We start from the raw sequence: 22,661 nt of genomic DNA on the forward strand, positions 1-22,661 counted from the left end.
ACAAAACGCGAGAGTTTAAAGTGTTTAGATCTTATTTTCATACGAACTTGAATATCGCTTACGCCGATTAGTGCATGCAAAACCAAGAAAGCCGTGCATGAATTCACCATGACGGTCACCAACGCTACATCGAAACCAAAACAAATCAATAAATTAGAATCATTCTCAAAGCTACATTTATTTTCAGATACAGCCGTCTCGTGAATAATTAAGGCCAATTAGGCTTTGTCTTTTTAATGGTGCCTGATTTGCCTTTCTTTGTTATGTCCAAAATTACTAAAGGCTTATCTTTACACATTAATCGCTCAGCCTATTGCCTTATAGAATTAACAGGGTAATTATTATTTACGAAAACAGGACTTAATCGCGTATAATTAAGATTTAAAATTACCTCCGACGTTTTGGGGAAGGCATTACCCGTGGTCTCGTAGAAAGACTGGCTAAAGTTGATATCAACATATATTTAGCTGCACGAGTACCACATGTGTGTAACAATGTAAACATTATATCTTTGACGTCGACTGTACATGTAGCAAACTACTATCTCCACTAAAAAAGAAAACAGTATTTAAGATCAATTCTCAATAAGTAAGTACATAATATATAATATGTATAGTTACGGTAATTCGAATCTTGGTTGATTGTTTCTCAACTTTAAAGGCCCCAAAAACAGTGGTCAAGGATGGTCCATGACAAGCCATCACCATTGTGGAAAGAGGGCAATGGAATACAATGGCGGACGACTGTGTAGCGTGGCCTATGGTGTTCACATAGTGGCTAACGATTGCCCATGTCGCCCAAGCCACTGCCAAGGGCGATATGGCCCATCGTTAGCCACTGTGTACTGGGGCCTTAACTTTTTTTTTTTTATATTTATTGCAACTTTGAGTTGTTACATAACATTGGTTCCTGGCTCTTAAAGTAGGTTTCCCTGTGTCTCTTTTTCCATTCATTTTGCATAGTAGAGATAGAGATGTTACTCGGTCGACACACAATATCTATACTCACGGAGTTTGGTTTTTTAATTTCCTACTTAAAAGAACGGTGTTTGCGCGTTTGTCCGTTTTATTGCTAAAATAAGGAGTATTACTTACCTATCATTTATTATATAATAATATCTAAGTGATCTAATTTAACTACCTACATATTGTAATTAATAACTTGAAGTTTTTATGTTTGTTTTCTAAGTTATTGCATAAGTTGTTTAATTAAGATTATGTTACGATACGTCCAGATCTAGATCCCGATGTGGATTGCTCGTTTTATGACCTTTATGCAAGCCTTGCATGAGTTGCACTAATTAAGTGTGCAATCGAAGCAAATTTGCATGTGCACTTTCGTAATTTTTAGTGCTCCGTGCAAAACTTTGCTCTCGGAGCACTTATGATATCACTTTGGTCTTTAAAATCGGTTAAATGCGTTTTTTTATTTGGTGTTCAGTTTTTTACGTCACGTGTTGATAAAAAAATGTTAAGTTTGAAGAGTGGCATCCTAGGTGGACAAAAATTATCCTTGCGTCGAAAATATCATCTTAGGTTTGTGTAACTCAGAAGGAGATGATTTGTAGGACATAAATACGGTGTAATTGCATTGTACAGAATACGAAACTCCATCTATCTTCCAAATTTTATCGCGTCCGCGATTTCGTCGCGTCGCTACAAGTACATGCGGCCCACACCAATTTAGGTGTTCAGCAGTACTAGCAGTAGTAGTTGCCGCGCGCCGCTACGGTACGGACGCTGCTCGCGCTTGCGCCACCTTGCGGTCATATCTGTCGTAACAGACACGTTTTGTTAGAAAGTGAACTTTCTGTACCTGGTACTATTATTTATTCTGTGGTATGACGTAAAAAGGAAATCGACAACAAATAAAAAAGGCTCATTTGCTAAATAAAATTGACTCGCTGAGGCGCGTGCAGCCAATAGCAATACGTCTCCCTGCGCATTGCGCATGATTCAGCGCGGAAGCGCGCTTCCTTGGAGGGGGTCATGCAGCTGACCTAAAGGGTCACCGTTGCATTCTGAATCTATTTTTACCCGGGTACGCAAACCCAAATAATCCTGTTTACTCTTGTTTACTGTCGTGCGTGGTATTTCCGTACCGATACGACCTTCAAACCTTTCAGAGAGAAGCGTAATCCCATTTGAAATGGCGGCAACGCACTTGCAACTCCTCTGGTGTTGCAGGTGTCCATGGACAAAAGAAGCTACGACACATATATCATAAAAAAATAATTCGTTTGGTTTTATATTTGTGCCATTACGGATGATGATGTTGATGATGTTGATGATGTTGATGGTCGTTCTTGTCTACGTGACAGCGTGTAAAACGGTATCCGTCACTTTTAATCGCACTATGTTAAAAAGTGACGGATATTTTATCACGTGGATAAAGCCATACACAATAGGCCTACAGATATCTTAGGCCTGTATGTCCTGACAACGGCGACGCTGTGGCTGACGTGAAGCGCGTCTTTTGTTATATTTACTTTTTATCGCGAAACATTTGTACAAAATCGAAGGTCGGTCGATCAACTCTGATCGATTTAGAACAGCCAAAGCACTTGCTTTATCTTTATTTCTATTAAAAATGTATTCTTGTCAAATAGCAGCAGCAACAAAAATACTATGGTGGGCTAGCATGAGTTGCGTTCTCGCGCGCGAGTCGCGCTAGACGCTAGATGTATGGAGTCGTGAGAACTTTATTTACGCTATCAGATCAGCATTACAACCAAGCTCTTCAAACCGGACTCAGAATACTGGAAAATCCTTACCAGCTCTGTAGAATACATACAAAGTCGCCCCGGGATGTCACATACCGTGGACGTCACACCCGTCCACGTCACAGCCTGTATACGGAGTATGTAGCCCGCGACCGGACGCAAAAACCTAATTACCAGCACTCCAGTGGACTGCGACGGAGCGTTATCAAACATCTTGACTATAACTATTTGTCGGACGGGAGAAATCCAATAATTCCTGGTTGCATACGGTAATTAGTTGTAATTATTCCGTCAGTCTGCTAATTGCCGATGAACTGACCATTGGTTTGTGGGTTTTTGGTCAGAAACTTATAATTTAAGTACCTGGAATATCTTACACCTAGAAACGAGTAAAATATACCAGGTGTGGCCTGTAATATGAGCAAATAATTAAAACCTAGATTGTACTCCTCAAACGGTGACACTTTTGTTTAACAACTTTTAAAAATTATGAAGTATTTAGAGTCCCTATTTTTCATACAAAATAAATATTATCTTCAATGGACACAATCTTTAGGACATTTGATTGAAAATGCTACATAATGAATTACAGTTATTGTTAAATACTGGACATTGAAGCAATCAACATTTTTCATTTTCTAAGTGCCTCGGTTGAACCTCGGTACTTACATTACTGTTTGGATATTTTATTGAAAATGATAAAGTTTAGTGACGTCTCTTTTGTCTCCTAAATATAAGCAAACATACTACTTTTAAGCATTTTTACGCAATATCTTAATAGGTACTACCCGAAAGCTGTTTTACCCCACATTTTGTTTAAAGAGCCTAAATTTAATTTTAATAATAGTTCCAGAAGAGTTTATTTTTAAAGTTCCGACAATTTAAAACATTCATAATTACATCAAATGAACAAACTAAGCCAACCCTCTGCGCCCTTGCCCTCAATCAAAATACCTGCCGTACCCAACCCTAAATCAAAATGCCTAAACCCTACCCAAACCGCAATCGGTGTCCGCGGTTATCCGTCAAACGTGACCTTGACCTTTCACATTTGTACTTATATACATATATTTTGGATACAGTACCGCTCAATACTCGTAATCAACCAATCAAACTTTTATTGATAAAACAGACGTGTTTAACATACATATCAACACATTATTTCTATTACAACACACATTATTATTTTATACATAAAAACATTACTTACACAGAATATCATTATTAATTTAGGTAAAATTATTTCAGCTTACATATCATAATACTTTAATACTTTTAATGCAAATTATAATCTATTTTTATATTATTATTATGTATTTAATATACGAATTTAATTTTAATTATCAAGATGATTAACAGTATAACTTATTTCTATCACATGTAGTGAATATGAGTAAATATTATTTTGTTTAATTTAAATCTAAAATAATTAATAAACCTAATAATACCTAGTATTATGCCTAATTTATTGATTTTGATATTATGTTCGATTATTGACTTACAAAATGTTTTTCATAAAAGAATGAGAAACAAGATGATTGACAAAAATAGCAAAACTTAAAAATCCTTTTATAGGTTTAAACATGTTATTAAATTAATAATAATGGCCGAATGGTAATACTGAGCTATTTTTACAAAAAGTAAAAGTATTCCATTGAAGAGCTTAATTTTCTTCAGTATTCCGAGGTTGGTCTCTTTATCAAAAGCAATTAGTATGATCTATACCTTCACCTAGTAAATATGTAAATGTTTGCTTACATTAGTTCTACGAACTACGAATATAGCTAGTTACCTTTTAAATTAATTTGTAGTTAACTAGTTTTATTGTTTACTTTAGCAGTTAAATTGGTGTTAGTTGAGGCAGAGGTATAAAAGTTTACTTCAATTAAGAACCCCTGCCTCTGCCAATATTTCGCCTCACCTTTGACCTTGGCCTATTTCAAATATTTACAGCTTTCAAAGTCTAATAATTTATTTGCTATAGGTATACAAGCTTTGATTTTGCGATGTGCATGCCATCATGAATCAACAGGATTCATTTAATCTTTTAATACTAGCTATTGGAATATTAGTAATTACGTGGTCACATTAATTTTATCTTATGTTGTGCTTTTTTATATTTTTTTTATGTACTCTTCCATTAATACACTTAAGGTTAAGTACACTTATTTAATTTATTTTTCTAAAAGTGTGTTAAGTCGATAGCGATATGTCAAAATGTAAATACAAAATTTCACAAATTGTTCTCAGCTAACCTCAACTTAGCATGGTATTCTATAAATTACAGATTTTTTTATGTATAATGGATAAACGGGAAAAGACGATCATGAACTTTTAAGATTACTTCCGTAAGTAAACGCAGTAATATCATTATTTCATCAAATGTCAGTCTGCTGTAAATTTTTTGAGAATTAATTTGAACTAACATACAATACCTACCTACCTAATAATAACCATATTACGGTTATCGGATAAGAAAGTACTTAATAAGACTTATTATTCATGTATCTACATTGTAACATGGTTATAACAAAAACCAATAATTACTGCAATTACTAAACAAAAGCGTTTAAAAACTAATTGATGCATTACAAGAGTGGCCCTAACACTGTCCCTTTAGCGACTCCATACAAATGTAATTATCCGTGTTGAACCGCTATTACTCATGTCCATACAAAAAACGTACATACATACATACATTCACTGACGCAAGTGAAAAAAATTAATTGAGTGATTACGTGTTTTTATTCAATTACGTGTCAATATTGAACATGTAGTTATTAATGCGTTTTGTGCAGTGTTGTATAATTTTCTCGTAAATATAAATAACGTGATTTAAAAAAAAAGTTAGAAAACTATATTAAGTTTGGAAAGTATATTGTATCTATATTATAATAATTATTTTTTATCGGATTACCTATTTTCTTAATTGGTTATTTTATTGTTTTAACAAGCTTTTATTTAACTGTTTGTATACAGGTTGTGTCTGACTATGGGGCTTTAAATCCAGGGCTCGATTCTACTCGCTAAACTGAGCTACTTTTACTATGGCACCAACCCCGAAATCCCGAAAAAAAATGTTTACTTTTTCATACATTTTGGCTGAGCAGATGCCGACGTTTTCTATGGAAAAGCCAAAAAATTTTCCCCGATTTTAGGGTTAGTCCCATAGTAAAAGTAACTCAGTTTAGTGAGTAAAATCAACCCCTGGATTTAAAGCCCCATGGTCAGACATACCATGTATTTTCAAATCAAATCTTGCAAGCTAAATTAGACTGACAAGTGACATTATTGGATTGGGCTGAAATTTCACATAAGTTAGGTGACAAACAATTAATCGAGCTGGGGACCGATTTTTGAAATTCGACCACTCGACTTCGTGTATTTCGTTAAATGATATCTCCACTACTAGGCGTTTAAATTCTACTAATAGAATTGAAATCGAGTGGTCAATACCACTAGATTCCAAATTTCGATCGCTCGTATTTCATAAATTAGCATTTCGCCGTTTTCCGCTGATTTTCGAGTGACGAAATCGGCCGATCGAAATTCAAAAATCGGGCCCCTGATCTGATGATGGCCATAGGAACTCTGTGATGAAACACCGCAACCTAATGTTAGTTACCTGTGTTTAAATAAAAGTTCGGACAGCGATATAAAAACTGAATTTTAAGTATTTTTTTAACAATAATCTTATTTAGCTACCTATACTATATTTACTCATTGGAATTTTAAGAGTACAACATTTTGTATAAATAATGAAAAAGAACGCAATGGTTTAATTACTTTTAAATATTTTTATACATAACATGCAGTAGGTACATAACCGTAATCAATGAGTGATTTGAATAATCCACGTGAGAACACTTAAATATGTTTCGAATAAAGATGAAAATGAAAGTGGAGAACATAATTCGATAAATTTCAGAGCTCAATTGAACTACTTTCACTGAATTTAGGCATTGAAAGTTAAGTAGATAGGCTTTTATTCGAAATGGCTGAGGCACAAAAGAACATTCTTATTTCGAGATTGGAGCCCGATTCTGATGTGACAAATTGTTTCGGTTTTGATTTTATATCGATACGACCTTGAAGATATATGCGAAATGAAGTAAATATCGTACGTGAGATGCGCGTTAATCAACAAAACAATCGAAATCAGTTTTAGTACCAAAACGACTATTATTTTTATAGTCGACATCTAGCATCGAGTAGCGGAATTATCAGTACTGCTTTAGTATCCGAATAGTAGCTTAAGGCGAAACAGGAACTGAGATTTAAATATACCCGTCTCGCTAACGGAAGTGGCTCCTAAAACTAGTGCATTAAGGACAAGGGGAGAAATCCTGCATTAAAATCTCAAAAATCGAGGTTTCGTACTCGACTGTTTCCTCCTCCAAAACTTAACCTATCATATTCAAATTTGGAAATCTAAATTATTATGAAATTATCTGTATCGGACTGTTTTGCTTTTTTGGCTGATTGATATCAGTTTTGAATACCACGCCTCTCATTGCGGCATAGTCAATTAGGCCATTTTGGCCATTTTTGAAGGGCTCTAGCGCCTTAAAAAACAAAAATCTCAAAAAAAGCTAAACGGTCCGACACAGATGTTGACAATATTAATCTGTGTTGAAAAAATCATTGCTCTAGCTTCAAAACCCACAGAGGAAACAGTCGAGTACGTTGTATGGAGAAATGACCACTCCTGTTGGCTCTTAACTTCAAACCGTCGCATTCAGGTATACTTTAGGTACAGACGTGTGAAAGAAAACATCTGCATCGCAATTTCCCATTTCGACCAACTGATCCATTTCCTAATGCAATCAACAATGAATCTAAACCCTCTAAAATTAACGTTTACAATCAAACGACCAATCGTTCAAATCAACACAGCGACACACACATTCGAATAAGATAAAATGGACTGTAAAGCACATGAAATAAGATTGAAAATCGTTCGATCAACGGTCAAGTCGATATGATCACTGTAATTGCTTCCCGCGAACGATGCGCAATTTACGATTCGATTTTTTTCTCGATTCGATTTTAGTCGTTGCTCTGATTTTTTGCTCGTTTCGTTTTGGCAATTAAGTAACGATGTATTGACACTCGTAACTTTATGACATAGCACGGCATAGTTAGGGCCATCAGAATACCCATACTTAGATCTTGACTTGGACATTCCTGTTAAGTTTATTTTAATTTAAATAATAAAAACCTTTACTTGATTCCGCTTGGAAGCTCTGGTGGCCTAGCGGTAAGAGCGTGCGACTTTCAATCCGGAGGTCGCGGGTTCAAACCCCGGCTCGTATCAATGAGTTTTTCGGAACTATTAGTCGATATTTTACCAGTCGCTTTTCGGTGCAGGAAAACATCGTGAGGAAACCGGGCTAATCTCAATAAGGCTTAGTTTCTCCTCTGGGTTGGGGGCAGATATATGGCAGTCGCTTCCGTAAAAAAAACCGGGCAAGTGCGAGTCGGACTCGCGCACGAAGGGTTCCGTACCAAAAAGCAAAAAAAACGGTCACCCAATCAAGTAGTATACTGACCACTCCCGACGTTGCTTAACTTTCGTCAAAAATCACGTTGGTTGTATGGGAGCCCCATTTAAATCTTTATTTTATTCTGTTTTTAGTATTTGTTGTTATAGCGGCAACAGAAATACATCGTCTGTGAAAATTTCAACTGTCTAGCTTCACGGTTCGTGAGATACAGCCTGGTGACAGACGGACGGACGGACGGACAGCGAAGTATTAGTAATAGGGTCCCGTTTTACCCTTTGGGTACGGAACCCTAACTAGTCTCTACGTCAATTCTTGGGATAAGTTGTCGGACCCTAGGCTCCCATGAGCCATGGCAAAATGCCGGGACAACACGAGAAAGAAGAAGACTTGATTCCCCTTGGGGATTTTTGCCAAATTATTTGATCTTTTAGCGCTAATTATTCCGATTTCTTTTGATAACATAAAATGATAACACCAGCACGACTTAAGAGGTGACGTTACCTCAAGAAATTAGAAAGAAACAAAAGATAGTGCGCGCCGCGTAAAATTTTCGACAGAAGATATGACCGTCCCGCAGATTTTTATGTTTAGGTACAGTCAGTACAGCGAGTGAGGTGTTCAAAATTACCTAGATACGTTCTTATTCTCTTATGAATAAAGTCGCGTCAAGATCATTTTGAACACGTGGCCCGCTTAGCAGCTTCTGCTGCTGACTATATGTACCCTACGGACCCTACCCTACTCACAATAAATCTGAAAATTGACTTCTGTTTAAAATTTTGTTTGTCAGATCTCTTCGGCTATATATATCTGTAATACCTCACTTTGTTTTGTTCAAGTCGATGCAAAGTTAGGTCAGACGGACTCTACATAATATGTATGTAATTGTCCCATTAAATTTGGTCGCGGAGCGGCGGTCACGTCACGTCATAATCCTTATTACGCGTCCTCGCTTGCGGGGCTTCCGCGCTCGCGATGTGTTAACACACTGCCAACACGCGGCCAAAATTATACCACTATCAGAGAAATAGTGTAACGTTGATACGTTTTTTGATATATTATAACGGATATTTTATAAAACTGATATGAATATTAGATACTATAAAGATAATTGTGTTTAGAATAACTGTACGAATAAAATGAAGTTACTCCCTGAATAGGTGTGATATTTTTTTTTAACTTTCTCGCGTGCCCAAACCACTTCACCCATGCAATTAAAAAGTAAAAGGCCATGTTTTTGGCGAGGAACAGAAGCTTACTAAGCGTCCATGTCCCGGCACCGTAGGTCATGGTGGACAGGACACATGGTTAAAGAGGCGAGTCTTCAGGCATTGTGTTGGCAAATTTATTGAATGCCGTCAAACCCAGCTGAATTCTAATAGAGATCTTTTGCTGGTGAGTTTTATGAAATGATTGAATATGTCCAAGATACGAGTATTGCTCGACGATCTCTTGTATTTCGTTCCCAACCTTAACGATTGGAATCAATTTACCAGGGATTTTAAAGTCTACAAAATATTTTTAAAAACTCCAGTATGATCTTCATAACCAGTCTAATTTATGATATCCAAACAACACTGGCCTTGGCTAGCTGCATCTGTGACGTCACAGTTAGTCATCGCGTCTCAACCATCTAAACAGATGTCAACCGTCTCCGCCAGTGAGATCACTGCGTTTGCGACTAATCAAATTGTGAAATTGTCACTTGCAAGGTGTACATACTCGTATTTCACATATTTCATAAAGGACCAGGACCCCTATTCGACAAGCGACGTTTGACGTATCGTGTTGATCTCCCGTTGATGTGGGAAAAATCATAAGTTCTCGAATACGTACAATGTCAAAATTTGACATTAACAATCCACAGTTAGGGTGACAAGCATACCAAACCGAACCACCCTTAGTTTAGAGTTGAGTTTTGGTTGTACCAAATGATATTATCCACCGTTGATGGAATCAACACTCAGTATGCAATAAAATCAACTGTTGATTTGACGTGGATGCGAAATCTGACAGTTGTACATGTCGAATTTGGCTCCAGGACCCCTATTCGACAAGCGACGTTTGACGTATCGTGTTGATTTCCCGTTGATGTGGGAAAAATCATAAGTTCTCGAATACGTACAATGTCAAAATTTGACATTAACAATCCACAGTTAGGGTGACAAGCAAACCAAACCGAACCACCCTTAGTTTAGAGTGGAATTTTGGTTGTACCAAATGATATTATCCACCGTTGATGGAATCACACTCAGTATGCAATAAAATCAACTGTTGATTTGACGTGTAAACTTGTGTAAAAACTGTGTACTTGTCGAATTTGGCCCCAGTAAACATAGGAAAAAAGTGGTTTCAGCACAGAATAAATAATAGTACTAAGTACAGAAGACTCACTCTCTAACAAAACGCATCTTTTATGATCAGCATAGATATGGCCGCTAGGTGGCAAGAGCGCCACGCGCGGCTTATGGCAAACCCCAAAATTGGGGCCGAACGGATGTACTTTTAGCTACCTGTAGCAAAGCGACGAAATCGCGGAGTGAGACACGCCTGGTTTCAGTTAAATCTGACGAAGTTTTAGTATAATGTTAATTTTATTTGGCTCTCCTGATTATTTTTTTGTATGGGCACAACTCTCTTAGAAGTATACTTTCAGAAATAATCAATGTAATGGTTTTATACAAAATGTTTGTTAACAATTTTTTTTGTAATTCCTCCTCTTTGTCCGGTTTTTGCCAACCGCTTCATTGGTTAACCTTTACTTTTAAGTTTGCGATTTATACCATCTTCTTTTATTGAGGTGTGCAATAAAGAGGCTTGTTCATGTTAAATATCCATTTCTCTAGTGTTTCTTTCAGTTTTGGTGTACACTTAACACGTTTTTTGTAATATATTTCACGAACTTTTCATACAAACTTATATCGTCCAAATACTGTATTTTTCTTTCAATATTAGGTAACCTTGTACTTATTGACATGATTCTAACCCAAATTATATGAGCTTGAATTGTTTTATCATACAGTTCCTGTGGCCACTATCAGTCTTCAAGACCAGTTCGATGTCATTCATAATATTGCATTGTACATAAAGAGCCTAATTCCTAATTTCCAAGATTTGACCCACGTATGTAATTGCAATCTTTAGTGTACGAATGTTACATAAAAACGTGTACCTATATATAATTGAAACATCCTAAATACGAACTACTAGTATACGAACGAACTAGGTAACACGGAAAGTTAAATAAAAGCTGGCGGAATGTGAACTATTGATCGAACGTATTTTAACGATGAATTTTTAAATAAGCAATCAGAATTCCATTAGACTCGCCGCCACTTTTTCTGTTAAGTGCAATACAGAGTATAGTGTTTGAGTTACTGCTTTTATAATAAAATGGTTTTTACCGAACCCCACCCTGTACAGCTACCACGCCACGTTGGCGACTAGGTTACACATACGCAGGGCCCGATTCGGATTTTGAAATAGACATCTATTAGATACCTTTTAGACATCACAAAGATACGATAACGATATGTTTAAGATCTAACCTGTCAAATTTGACATTTGCGCGATTCTGGAGATACTCTTGAACGATTTCCTCAGGATATGACTTAGAGATTCAATTCACATCTAATAGATATCTTACGCTATCTAACGTAAGTGACATTGGAATCCCGAATTGTGCTGCAAAGGAGAACTAGTTGATATCTAAACAATAACGTACCTATCTAGAATGGATCTAGTACGGGTCGTTTCTTGTGAATATCTTGAAGTTCGAATACGGCAGGCACTATCTAGCAGTTATTTATTTATTTGTTTTTATTAATACACAGTACAGAACATATAATTAAACAGGTCCCTGCAAAACTGTATCCACAGTTTGCCTGCAGGTAAGAGTCTCTACAGTTGAGAGTCGTTAGTTTTCGCCCCAAGACACAGAATAAATAATAGTACTAGCTACAGAAGACTCACTCTCTAACAAAACGCGTCTGTTACGATCAGGACAGATATGGCCGCTGGGTGGCGACAGCGCCACGCGCGGCTTATGGCAAACTCCAAAATTGGGGTCGAACGGATGTACTTTTAAATAGCTCCCTGTAGCAAAGCGACGAAATCGCGGAGTGAGCCACGCCTGCCCAAGACCACGGACTGTCCGGCGGACACAAGTACTATACGTGAAAGATCACGGTCTGTCCGGCCGATACGAGTATACGGAGAGCTTCCCTTTTGTATAACCATCTTGTAGCGTATTCATTGTAGATATGTGGTCGTAATATACAATATACCTATATAGATACATTTCAACATCAACCATCAGTGGCATATTTTTTTTGGGAGGCAAAATTGTTTCTAACCGACTTCAAAAAAAAGGAGGTCATCAATTCGTTGAAATCTTTTATTATGATTTTTAAGTATACCTACTTAATGCCCAATTCGAACTTTAAGATACGTCAATGAATAGATCTAGAAACGATATGGATTAGATGTGTCAGTGTCAAATGTGACGCTTCTTCAAACGAAAACGTCACTTTTGACACTGACACAATCTAATGTAACGATATGGATTAGATATCATCTCAGCCATAAGACGTCCACTGCTGAACATAGGCCTCCCCCTTTTTTGGGCCGAATCGGGCCGTTTCATTTGCAAAATTATCGCTTAAGTTTAAGCGGAGTTTAGTAACCGATATCGTATCATTAACCGGTTGCATCGACTGTTATTTAACCGTTCGTTAACATAACGTATAATTAACCTTAATTCACGATCCAAACACTGTTACTGAACACGAGCATAGAGTTAGACCAAGAAAAGTCTGCAGCGATTTTGAAAGCCCACGCAGTGCCAGTATTATTTTAAATGTCAATCTTCTATGAAATTATGACGTGGGTATAAATAACACTTGAACTGCGTGGGCTATCAAAATCGCTGCAGACTTTACTTGGTCTAACTCTAGCTGTGATTTTGTTTTGATGCTCAGTGACTCTGTAAGCTGATGGCTTGGCATTTCTGTCTTTGAAGAATTTCCAAAAATTACAAAAAAAATATCGTACCTGCTACCGTATTCGAACTTTAAGATAGGTATTCATAAGAGACGACACGTACTAGATCCATTCTAGATACGTTATAGTTTAGATATCAACTAGTTCTCTTTTGCAGCGCAATTCGGGCAACCAATGTCAGTTTTACGTTAGATAGAGTAAGATTTATGTATTAGATGTGAATTGGATCTCTAAGTCATATCCTGTGAAAATCGTTCAAGAGTATCTCCAGAATCGCGCAAATGTCAAATTTGACAGGTTAGAACTTAAACATATCGTTATCGTATCTTGGTGATGTCTAAAAGATATCTAATAGATGTCTATTTCAAAATCCGAATCGGGCCCCTGGTCACAAATTTCACGAGAATACATAGGTTGAGAATAACAGTCACAAATACACGAAAACATGTAACTGAAACTGTAATACAGCCGATTGAGTATAAGCTAGGTCGTTTAGTAATGCGACGCAGGCAACCCTCGTTGTGGAATTCAAATCGCGTGATATTGGGGTAATTTCAATTCCAGAATTCATAATTATGAACCCACTTTTATTTTATTAGCATGGAAAAAATATGGCGGCTCCACGAACTATGTGATAGTCACTACACATAAAACAAAGTCCCTTGCCGCGTCTGTCTGTTTGTGTATTTATATGTTTGTTCACAAAAAACTCAAAAACTCCTCAACGGATTTTCATGCGGTTTTCACTTATCAATAAAATAATTTGGCCAAGTCCGAGATAGCTCGAGGCATTTAGTGTTCCGTACGGCTACCATCAGTTTGAATTTAGAACTCATTATTATTTTTTATTTGATTTTGTTTCTAGTTCTATGCCATATATATAGACTTTAATATTATTTAGAACTGCTAAAAAACAAGATCGGCTTACTTTAAATATTTCGTCAATTTTACCTTTGTTTCTAAAAAACTGTGATATTTAACTGTCATATAGGTACTATTTATTAATGTCTTCCAAAATTATTTTCTCGTAACAGGACTGAGGGGCTACCGCGTAAACCGAAATTCGCAATTTGCGGGGATCTTTCTCTTTTACTCCAATGAAGGCGTAATTAGAGTGACAGAGAAAAATGCTCGCAATTTGCGAACTTCTATTTTCGCGGTTATAGCCCTGAATCTTGTTGCTCACCGATCCGTTCAAAAATATACATAAGTACTGAATATAATTAATAGATATTATAATTATACAATTAGTACAGAAATGTAATGGTACTTAATGAAAAGGAATATTGTGTATATTGTTTCGACGAATCAGATACTCTCAATAAAATCTATACATGAGGCCAAAGCTGCTCATAAATATTAAATGACTTTATTATCTCTATACGCCTTACTAACTCTATGTGTCCTATTGTGGAAAAAAAAACACAACGACAGTCAAGAACGGAATTCTTAATTTGAATTTTTCAGATTTTTGAGATGCTAGTCCATTGCTTGGAAAACCCGTTCGAAATTGAAACTTATTTGCAATATAATAAGGTCGTATTTTGTAGATCTCTCTCATACTTATAGTAGGCTATTAAGATAAAATTAAATATCCCACAAAAATAAGCAAGCAGAATTAAACTTTATGTCAAAGACATTTTTTTTTTTTTTTTCCTAGCCTATTTCAGTGTCCCACTGCTGGGCAAAGGCCTCTCCCCTTAATTTCCACGACTCCCGATTTGGTGCTTCCTCCGGCCAGTTGTTCAGGAAGCTGTCCAGGTCATCTCGCCATCTCCGTTTGGGCCTGCCGCGGCCACGTCCCTCTACCGGCATCCACTTGGTGGCTAAGCTAGCCCACCTCTCCGGATGCATGCGGTAGACGTGACCGGCCCAGTCCCATTTGAGCCTAGCGGTTTTCTCGCCTACGTCAGCAATGCGGGTTTTGAAGCGCAGCGTGGTGTTTCTTATGTGATCAGTTTAGTTTAACACCTAGAATACTGCGCTCCATGGCGCGTTGGCAAACCTTCAGTTTGGACTTCTGAATCTCTGTGAGTGACCAAGTTTGAGCGCCGTAGGTTAGAACAGGCAGAATACATATGTCAACGAGTTTGCGCTTCAGTGACATAGGAAGGTCGCCCTTCATCAGCTCCTTCATGGACCAGTAGCTCTTCCAGGCATTTTGAACACGGCGCTCAACTTCCTTGTCTTGCCTGTTACTGAAAGAGACTAGCTGGCCCAAGTAGATGTACTCGTCAACATAGTGTATGATCTGCCCGTCCACCTCGACACTACTACGTTCCTTGCTATTGGTCATCACTTGAGTCTTTGCGCGATTCATTTGAAGTCCAACCTGAAGGCTTGCGTTGCTCAGATCTTGGAGCATTTGCTGTAGTTCTGCTGCAGAAGGGGCAAAGAGAACAATGTCGTCGGCGAAACGAAGATTTGATAGCCTTCTGTCACCGACGACTATTCCCTTAGCCTCCCAGGAAACCGCCAGGCTCTTGAAAACTTCTTCGAGGGTGCTTGTGAATAGTTTAGGAGACAGCGGATCACCCTGTTTAACACCTCGTTGTATAGGGAACGACGGACCGGAGTACTGAAGTTTTATATCGGCGGTGCTATTGCTGTATATATTTTTGATTAAGTTTATATAGGTGGGATGAATATTTTGATTTATTAGTGCGGTTACTATGGCAGAATGGGTTATGCTATCAAATGCTTTTCTGTAATCAACAAATGCTAAATACAGGGGGATCTTAAATTCATTATGCTTTTCAATGATTTGGTTGAGTGTGTGGAGGTGGTCGGTGGTGGAAAATCCGGGACGAAAGCCAGCCTGTTCGGGGGGTTGATGTCGATCGAGTTGCCCAGCAATGCGACACTCGATGACTTTAATAAATATTTTATAAATATGAGACACCAGACTGATAGGTCGATAGTTGCCTATGTCGAACTTATCGCCTTTCTTGTACAAGAGTATCATATTAGAATGAAGCAGTTTTTGGGGGAATTTTCCTGTTTTTAAGATGTTGTTGAATAATTTGGTGAGGGGAAGTGAAAGGTTGGTCTTTCCGAAAACTAGTTCTTCCGTGCTAATCCCGTCCACTCCAGGGCTTTTGTCGAACTTCATCGTGGACATGGCTTTACCCACTTCCTCGCTTGTGATGGGAGAGATAGTTTCAGCGCAGTAATACTCTGGTGTGCTATTTGCGTTGGATGGATCCGAATATAGGGATGAATAGAATTGTGTGCAGATGTCCATAATTTTGCTCCTGTCACTATGCTTTTGACCGTTTTCATCCTTTAAGCTGGTGATCCATGATTTGCCTTTCGTTATTCCATTTTTTGCGGTTCTAAGTGATCTGTTATTGATAAGTGCTGTTGCGACTAGATTAGTGTTGTGGTTGCGAAGGTCGGTCCGGATGCTTCGTTTAGTCTTCCTGTCTATTGCACGGTACTCAGCAGAGCCTATTTCGAAACTAGTCCGCTCTTTTATTAAATTCTTTGTGGCAGTCGACAATACAGTGCGTTTCTTTTGGATGGTCTTGATTTTACTATTCGCGGATTGAACTGCTTTCAAAATGTTGTCATATTGAGTTTCTGTATCGTCGACGTCTAAGTTCAATGTGCTAAATTTGTTTTGCAGTTCCAAATTATACTGATCATAGTTGGCTGTTAGTGTGGCTCTGTCTAGTTTTTTGTGTCGTCTTGAGAATATGCTTTTGCGGTTTATTTTGAAATTAAATTTTAAGGTGGTTCGAATAGGTCTGTGGTCTGAGTTAAATTGAATTTTATTTAAAATTCCTGTATTACTTATTATGTCATTGTTTGTAGTAAGTACGAAATCGATCTCGTTTTTGGTTTGCCCATTTGGTGGTCAAAGACATAAGTCATAAATTTCAATGCCAAAGTTTTAACTAAGGATGTTTCTCGCCTAATATGAATTGACCAGTGTAAGCATCAGTTAGCTAGCCCTAAGCAACCAAAGGTCAAGCTGCAGTTGAAAAACTAATAAAGATAAAGTTAAGCTGATAATTTTCCCGCCGTCTCCATGCTTCTTTAAGTTGGGTATTGACTGGTCAGCTGCCTGTTAGCTATAGTTTTCGCGAAAATCGCCAGGACAGAGGTGAAAATTTTTGTATGAAAACTTGCAACTTTAAATGCATTTTTTGACGAAACTATTGCAGTCTAAAATGAAGTCAAAATCAGTCCATCGACTCAATTTTTTGCAAGCTTTCTAATGGTACCCCACACGATTCTTACAAATGAAAAAAGTTTCAGCCTACCCCTCTCAACCCCCTAAATTTCCCCCTTTAATAAGAAATAAGCAGTTTTGACTTATTCACAATATGAGTGGTGGTAATTGCTATAACTGTTCCAAATTTTAGGTATCTATGTCAAACGGTCTCTGAGAAAAACGTATTTAACTGATTTGCAAGACCGAAGTGATCCCATAAGTATTCCGTAAACAAAGTTTTGTACGGAACACTAAAAAGGAAAGGAAATGAAGAAAAAAGAAGGAAGAAGAAGAAAGGAAGGAAAGAAAAAGGGAGAAAAGGAGGAAGGTTTAGGTGTACAATGTGCTAACCCGTGCGAAGCTGGGGCGGGTCGCTAGTGGAAAATAAAAAGTAATGGGTACCATATTTATTTGTTTTAGACCTTGATTTTAAAACGTTAACTATACTCAAGGAAATTTAGAAAAACGCAAAATTAAAGTTTAATTACTAATTTTGAAATTACTTTAGAATTCAGATGCTGCAATCCAGTTAATAAAACTTATTTTGGATTCCTCTTTTGTCTAAGTATATGTTTGTTATATCTGAAGCAGAATAGAACTAGGTATTTAACAGATAATCAAAATATTTCTCACAGACTTAACGACAATTAGAAGACAATTTGTAAGCCCACTTCACCGTGAAAAGTTAACAAACCGCTGGTCCAATTCTTTCATACTTTCTACGCCTCGTAATACTTTCCAAATTTGTGCATATTCAGCTTATCTTTCCTGATAAGATAACATATAATCTAGACTGCATTACTATATTTTGTATAATTAGGTATAGATGGCCGACTGAGTAATGCATACCAATAAAGATAGCAGGATAAACGAAAGATTCCGAACAAAATAAATATTATTGTCTTCGGTTACCGTGATATTAGTTACTCATGATATAAAATTATTGAATCTGTAAAGGGTTGCAGGAAACGTCGGGATGTAATATGAATTCAATATACGCGATATAGTCCGTTTCAATAGTTTTATTATAAGAGAAATATTTCCCATATTTTATTTTACAAACCGCGAATTGAACCTACTTTTACATTAATTGATCGATGGCACGCATTTGAAAAGAAAAGTAATGTTTCACTATAGTGAGAGTATTAAATGTTGTTCTAAATATTTATCTTGAATGCATTCCACGCATTTTATTGCCTTGTTTAACAATTTTATAATAATAATATACTCTCTAACACTTAGAATAAAATGCATCATAATTACAATACTACCTAAGTTCTACTTATACCTAACAAAACCGCGAAATTAAACTTAGTTATATTTTATAATTCCGTACCCAAAGGGTAATAACGGGACCCTATTACTAAGACTCTCCGCTGTCCGTCTGTCTGTCTGTCTGTCACCAGGCTGTATCTCAAGAACTGTGATAGCTAGACAGTTGACAATTTTCATAGACGATGTATGTCTGTAACCGCTATAACAACAAATACTAAAAACAGAATAAAATAAATATTTAAGTGGGGCTCCCATACAACAAACGTGATTTTTTTGCCGTTTTTTGCGTAATGGCACGGAACGCTTCGTGCGCGAGTCCGAGTCGCACTTGAACGGTTGTTTTCCTTCGCTGTTGTGTGCGTCAAATTAAACTACACAAACTTGCGAATCGTTTGTTAGCCGTCGGAGAACCGACGAGTTTCCTCGACCCGCAAAGCCGGCCGGCGAACCGGCGCAGCCGCTGTTATATCGCCGGCCATTTTGAACTATCAGCTGCCTGACTATAATCTGCCGTATTCGAACTTCAAGATATTCACAAGAGACGACACGTACTAGATCCATTCTAGATACGTTATGGTTTAGATATCAACTAGTTCTCTTTTGCAGCGCAAAACGGGCAACCAATGTCACTTTTACGTTAGATAGAGTAAGATATCTATTAGATGTGAATTGGATCTCTAAGTCATATCCAGAATCGCGCAAATGTCCAATTTGACAGGTTAAATCTTAAACATATCGTTATCGTATCTTGGTGATGTCTAAAAGATATCTAATAGATGTCTATTTAAAAATCCGAATCGAGCCCAATGCCTGTTCAGTATTCAACCTGGCTGTTTGGGGGTTAAGGATGACTCACGTTAGACCGGGCGGTGCCCGTGCCGAGGCATCCGACATGTCATTTTCTATGACCGCTCATCACTCTCATCAGTGATCACATGGTGCTATCCTTAGAAAACGAACCTCCGGCCCGGTCCCAGCCCGGTCTAGCGTGTCATCCTTTAATCGGTAAATTTACTGACTATTTTAATAACAAAAGTTCCGTGAGACAGATATATTAAATATGTTCCGTCACCGTCAACGCAAGCTCCTGATGATACTTCTCGGTACGGAGTGAAACATGTCGATCATTTTTCAACTTAAAATACGTGAGTGACCCGGTCGTTATATATTCAATTTACTGCCACTGTAATTGTCTGTTAGCAAAGCTGTCAGCCAAATCAATAAAGTCCTACTAAACTAACTCGACTTATAAATGCCATTTGCAATTACAAAGTATGGCAATGTCATAATTAATGTTAAATTTCTGTGAAAATATTACTTTTATAATTAAACTTTGTTCTATTCAAGTGCAAAGTTAATTTAGGCAGACTCTGCTTTTTTCGTACCATTGACAACTTAGGAAAACTTAAACATTCAACAAATAATTATAATTTTCATTAAACTGCATATAAAAGTGCAAACCGTCGGAACCGTGCTAACTGTCGGAAAATCTCGAAAAGCCGGCCGGCGAACCGGCGCGGCCGCTGTTACGTCGGCCATTTTGAAATGTCAGTCAGCTGTCAAACTGTCTCGGTGTTCAACTGGCCGTTTGGGGGTTAATCGGTCAATTTACTGGCACTGACTGCAACCGAACTATGCTTTTTAACACTGCAAGAAACTGAAATTTTATTACCAGCCTGTCATCTCGCTGTTTGATAATTTCTCGTATGACGAATAGCCTTTCTGTTGTGCTAGCCCTACTTTTGTTTAGTCAGTCAGATTTATGAAAATTGTTAGAACATAAACTTTATATTATAACAATTGTTGAAATAAATTAATTTAAGTATTGTATTCAACAATTATTGCAAAAATTACGTAATCTAAAACATGACACTAACCTTCATTGTACTTATTAGAAATTTCTTACAGTAAATTAGAATGTCATTATGCATTAACATTTAGAATATTGAGGTAATAAAAGTTTTAAATCACAAATAAAATAATATTGTTATTCAGTTTAACAAAATAAATTTACGGGTGAATACCGATTTAACAGAATGAAATAGTTTTATCTTAACGTTTTATCATTTTACGGAGTTCCTCTCTTACTTGTCTACAGTTAAAAAGTAATTTCCTTCATGAATGAATAAACAAACAGGTCTTTAATATAATCGCCATAAATAATCACGCAAAAAACTTTATAGAAACTTCTTGCCGCTCAAGGTGTAAAAACACAATGAACAATAATATAAAGGGGCTCTCCGTCCAACACAATAAAATGTAGCACATTTGATTGCATTCATGACGTAATATTATGCAGAAAATACTTAGGAAATTCCTCAAGTACTGAAGAATTTTGTATCAAAACACTAAAAAGTGTCAAGTGAAAAACTCATAATCTTCTCACACTATCACCAAATTCACATCACTGACGTCTGTCACCCTGACACTTACCTTTGACAAGCCGCTGCAGTATAATCTCCTTATGCTCGTGCGTGTGAGGCTCACCGATGACCGCCAGCAGGTAGCACCCGGTCAGGGGGCTCGGGGGCGGGACAGAGGCCGAGACCTCGGTGCCCAGCGACAAGGAGCGCTCCTCGTCGTTCTCCATACCGGCCAAGCGGACAACCGGCCCGCTCGACCACTCCGAACGGAATGATATTTGTGAAACTCGCGGACCGCCGTGCGCGCGCATTGAACCAAAATCGACCGTATCTTTACGCAGACGCGTCGGCGTCTCAACCCTTAACTTCCCTCCTTCTCACCCTTGTGGGAAATGTACAGGTTTGAGAGGGTCGGAGGAGTTCATAGGGCGTGTAGTTGCCGGTAGCCGGCGCACACGTGATCTGCATTGCGTCTAAACAGACGAAGTAACCTCAGCTCTCAGCTGTTCGGGAATCGATAATGATATAATCATATGTAACGTGTCCTGGTGCATTTTGTATGCCATTCAAAGGATCAGCCTTAATACCAAGCATAATCATTTATACTCTTAAAACCATTTTCTTGTTTTTCATAGAGATTTTCTTACAACGTGACCGGATTTTTATGTAGTATGTCCTGGAGCATTATGCCTGCATTCAAAGGATTAGCCTTGAAAGAAAGAAAGAAAGAATGAAAGAAAATACTTTTATGACAAACAAACACAGATGACAAAAACATGTTGACAAATAATATATACAATGTATACATTTAAAACAAAATGCCATAAAAAAATTATTTTTTCATACTACGTCGGGGATAAACAAGTTTATGGCCTGCCTGATGGTAAGTAGTCTCCGCAGCCTATGGGCGCCTGCTCTTAATTAACTCCATTCCTACCGTAGTCGGATTAATTCAACCATCAGTACTTTATTGGTCTCTTGATTAGTAAAAGGACTCCTCATTAAAAGCGATGACGGCGATTCTTAAAAACCCTTATAGATGTTATCTACCAAGAGGCCTAAATTAGCTGGCTATATACCTACAGGGTGTCCCTAAAACCAGCGCCAAGACTTAAAGGGCCCACCAGCTGTTCTATAAAGCCTTTAATTCTTGGCGTTGGTTTTAAGGACACCCTGTACACATAGCATAGCAAAGTGTGATCTGTTTGCGGCTGGATGGGAATGTGAGTACCGCGAATGCTTGAAGTATTTACAATACTTATGATATGATGGATGATAGGCTAGCTAGTACCTACCTACATGTGATAATTTCTTACGGCTCGATTCTGAAAATGTATTAGATCTCTACTAGACCTCAACAAGTTACGATATGGATAATTTAAAGATATTTGTAAGATAGATATGTCAAATTTGACGTTTCCGCGATTCTGGAGGCCCTCTTGAACGATTTCGACAAGTTATGACTTAGATATCTAAGTCACATCTAGTCGATATCTAATGTAAATCTAGTTGATCTCTATATCGTTTCTAGATCTTGTGATTATCTCGTTTCCCGAATACGCGTGTTAATCTAT

At 37.5% G+C, this 22,661-nt stretch overlaps 1 protein-coding gene across 1 annotated transcript in view; it reads right to left on the bottom strand.

Annotated features, from left to right (window-relative positions):
- The window catches only part of LOC134669307 (microtubule-associated protein futsch), a 201,175-nt gene extending 179,804 nt beyond the window's left edge, over window positions 1-21,371 (bottom strand). Inside the window, exon 1 of the mRNA XM_063526813.1 lies at window positions 21,158-21,371. Coding sequence (XP_063382883.1) covers window positions 21,158-21,314 — 157 coding nt within the window. The 5' untranslated portion in view covers window positions 21,315-21,371. The remainder of the gene's footprint in view (window positions 1-21,157) is intronic.
- Window positions 21,372-22,661: the final 1,290 nt, after the last annotated feature.

This window comes from Cydia fagiglandana, chromosome 12, assembly GCF_963556715.1.
Source record: "Cydia fagiglandana chromosome 12, ilCydFagi1.1, whole genome shotgun sequence".
NCBI lineage: Eukaryota > Metazoa > Arthropoda > Insecta > Lepidoptera > Tortricidae > Cydia > Cydia fagiglandana.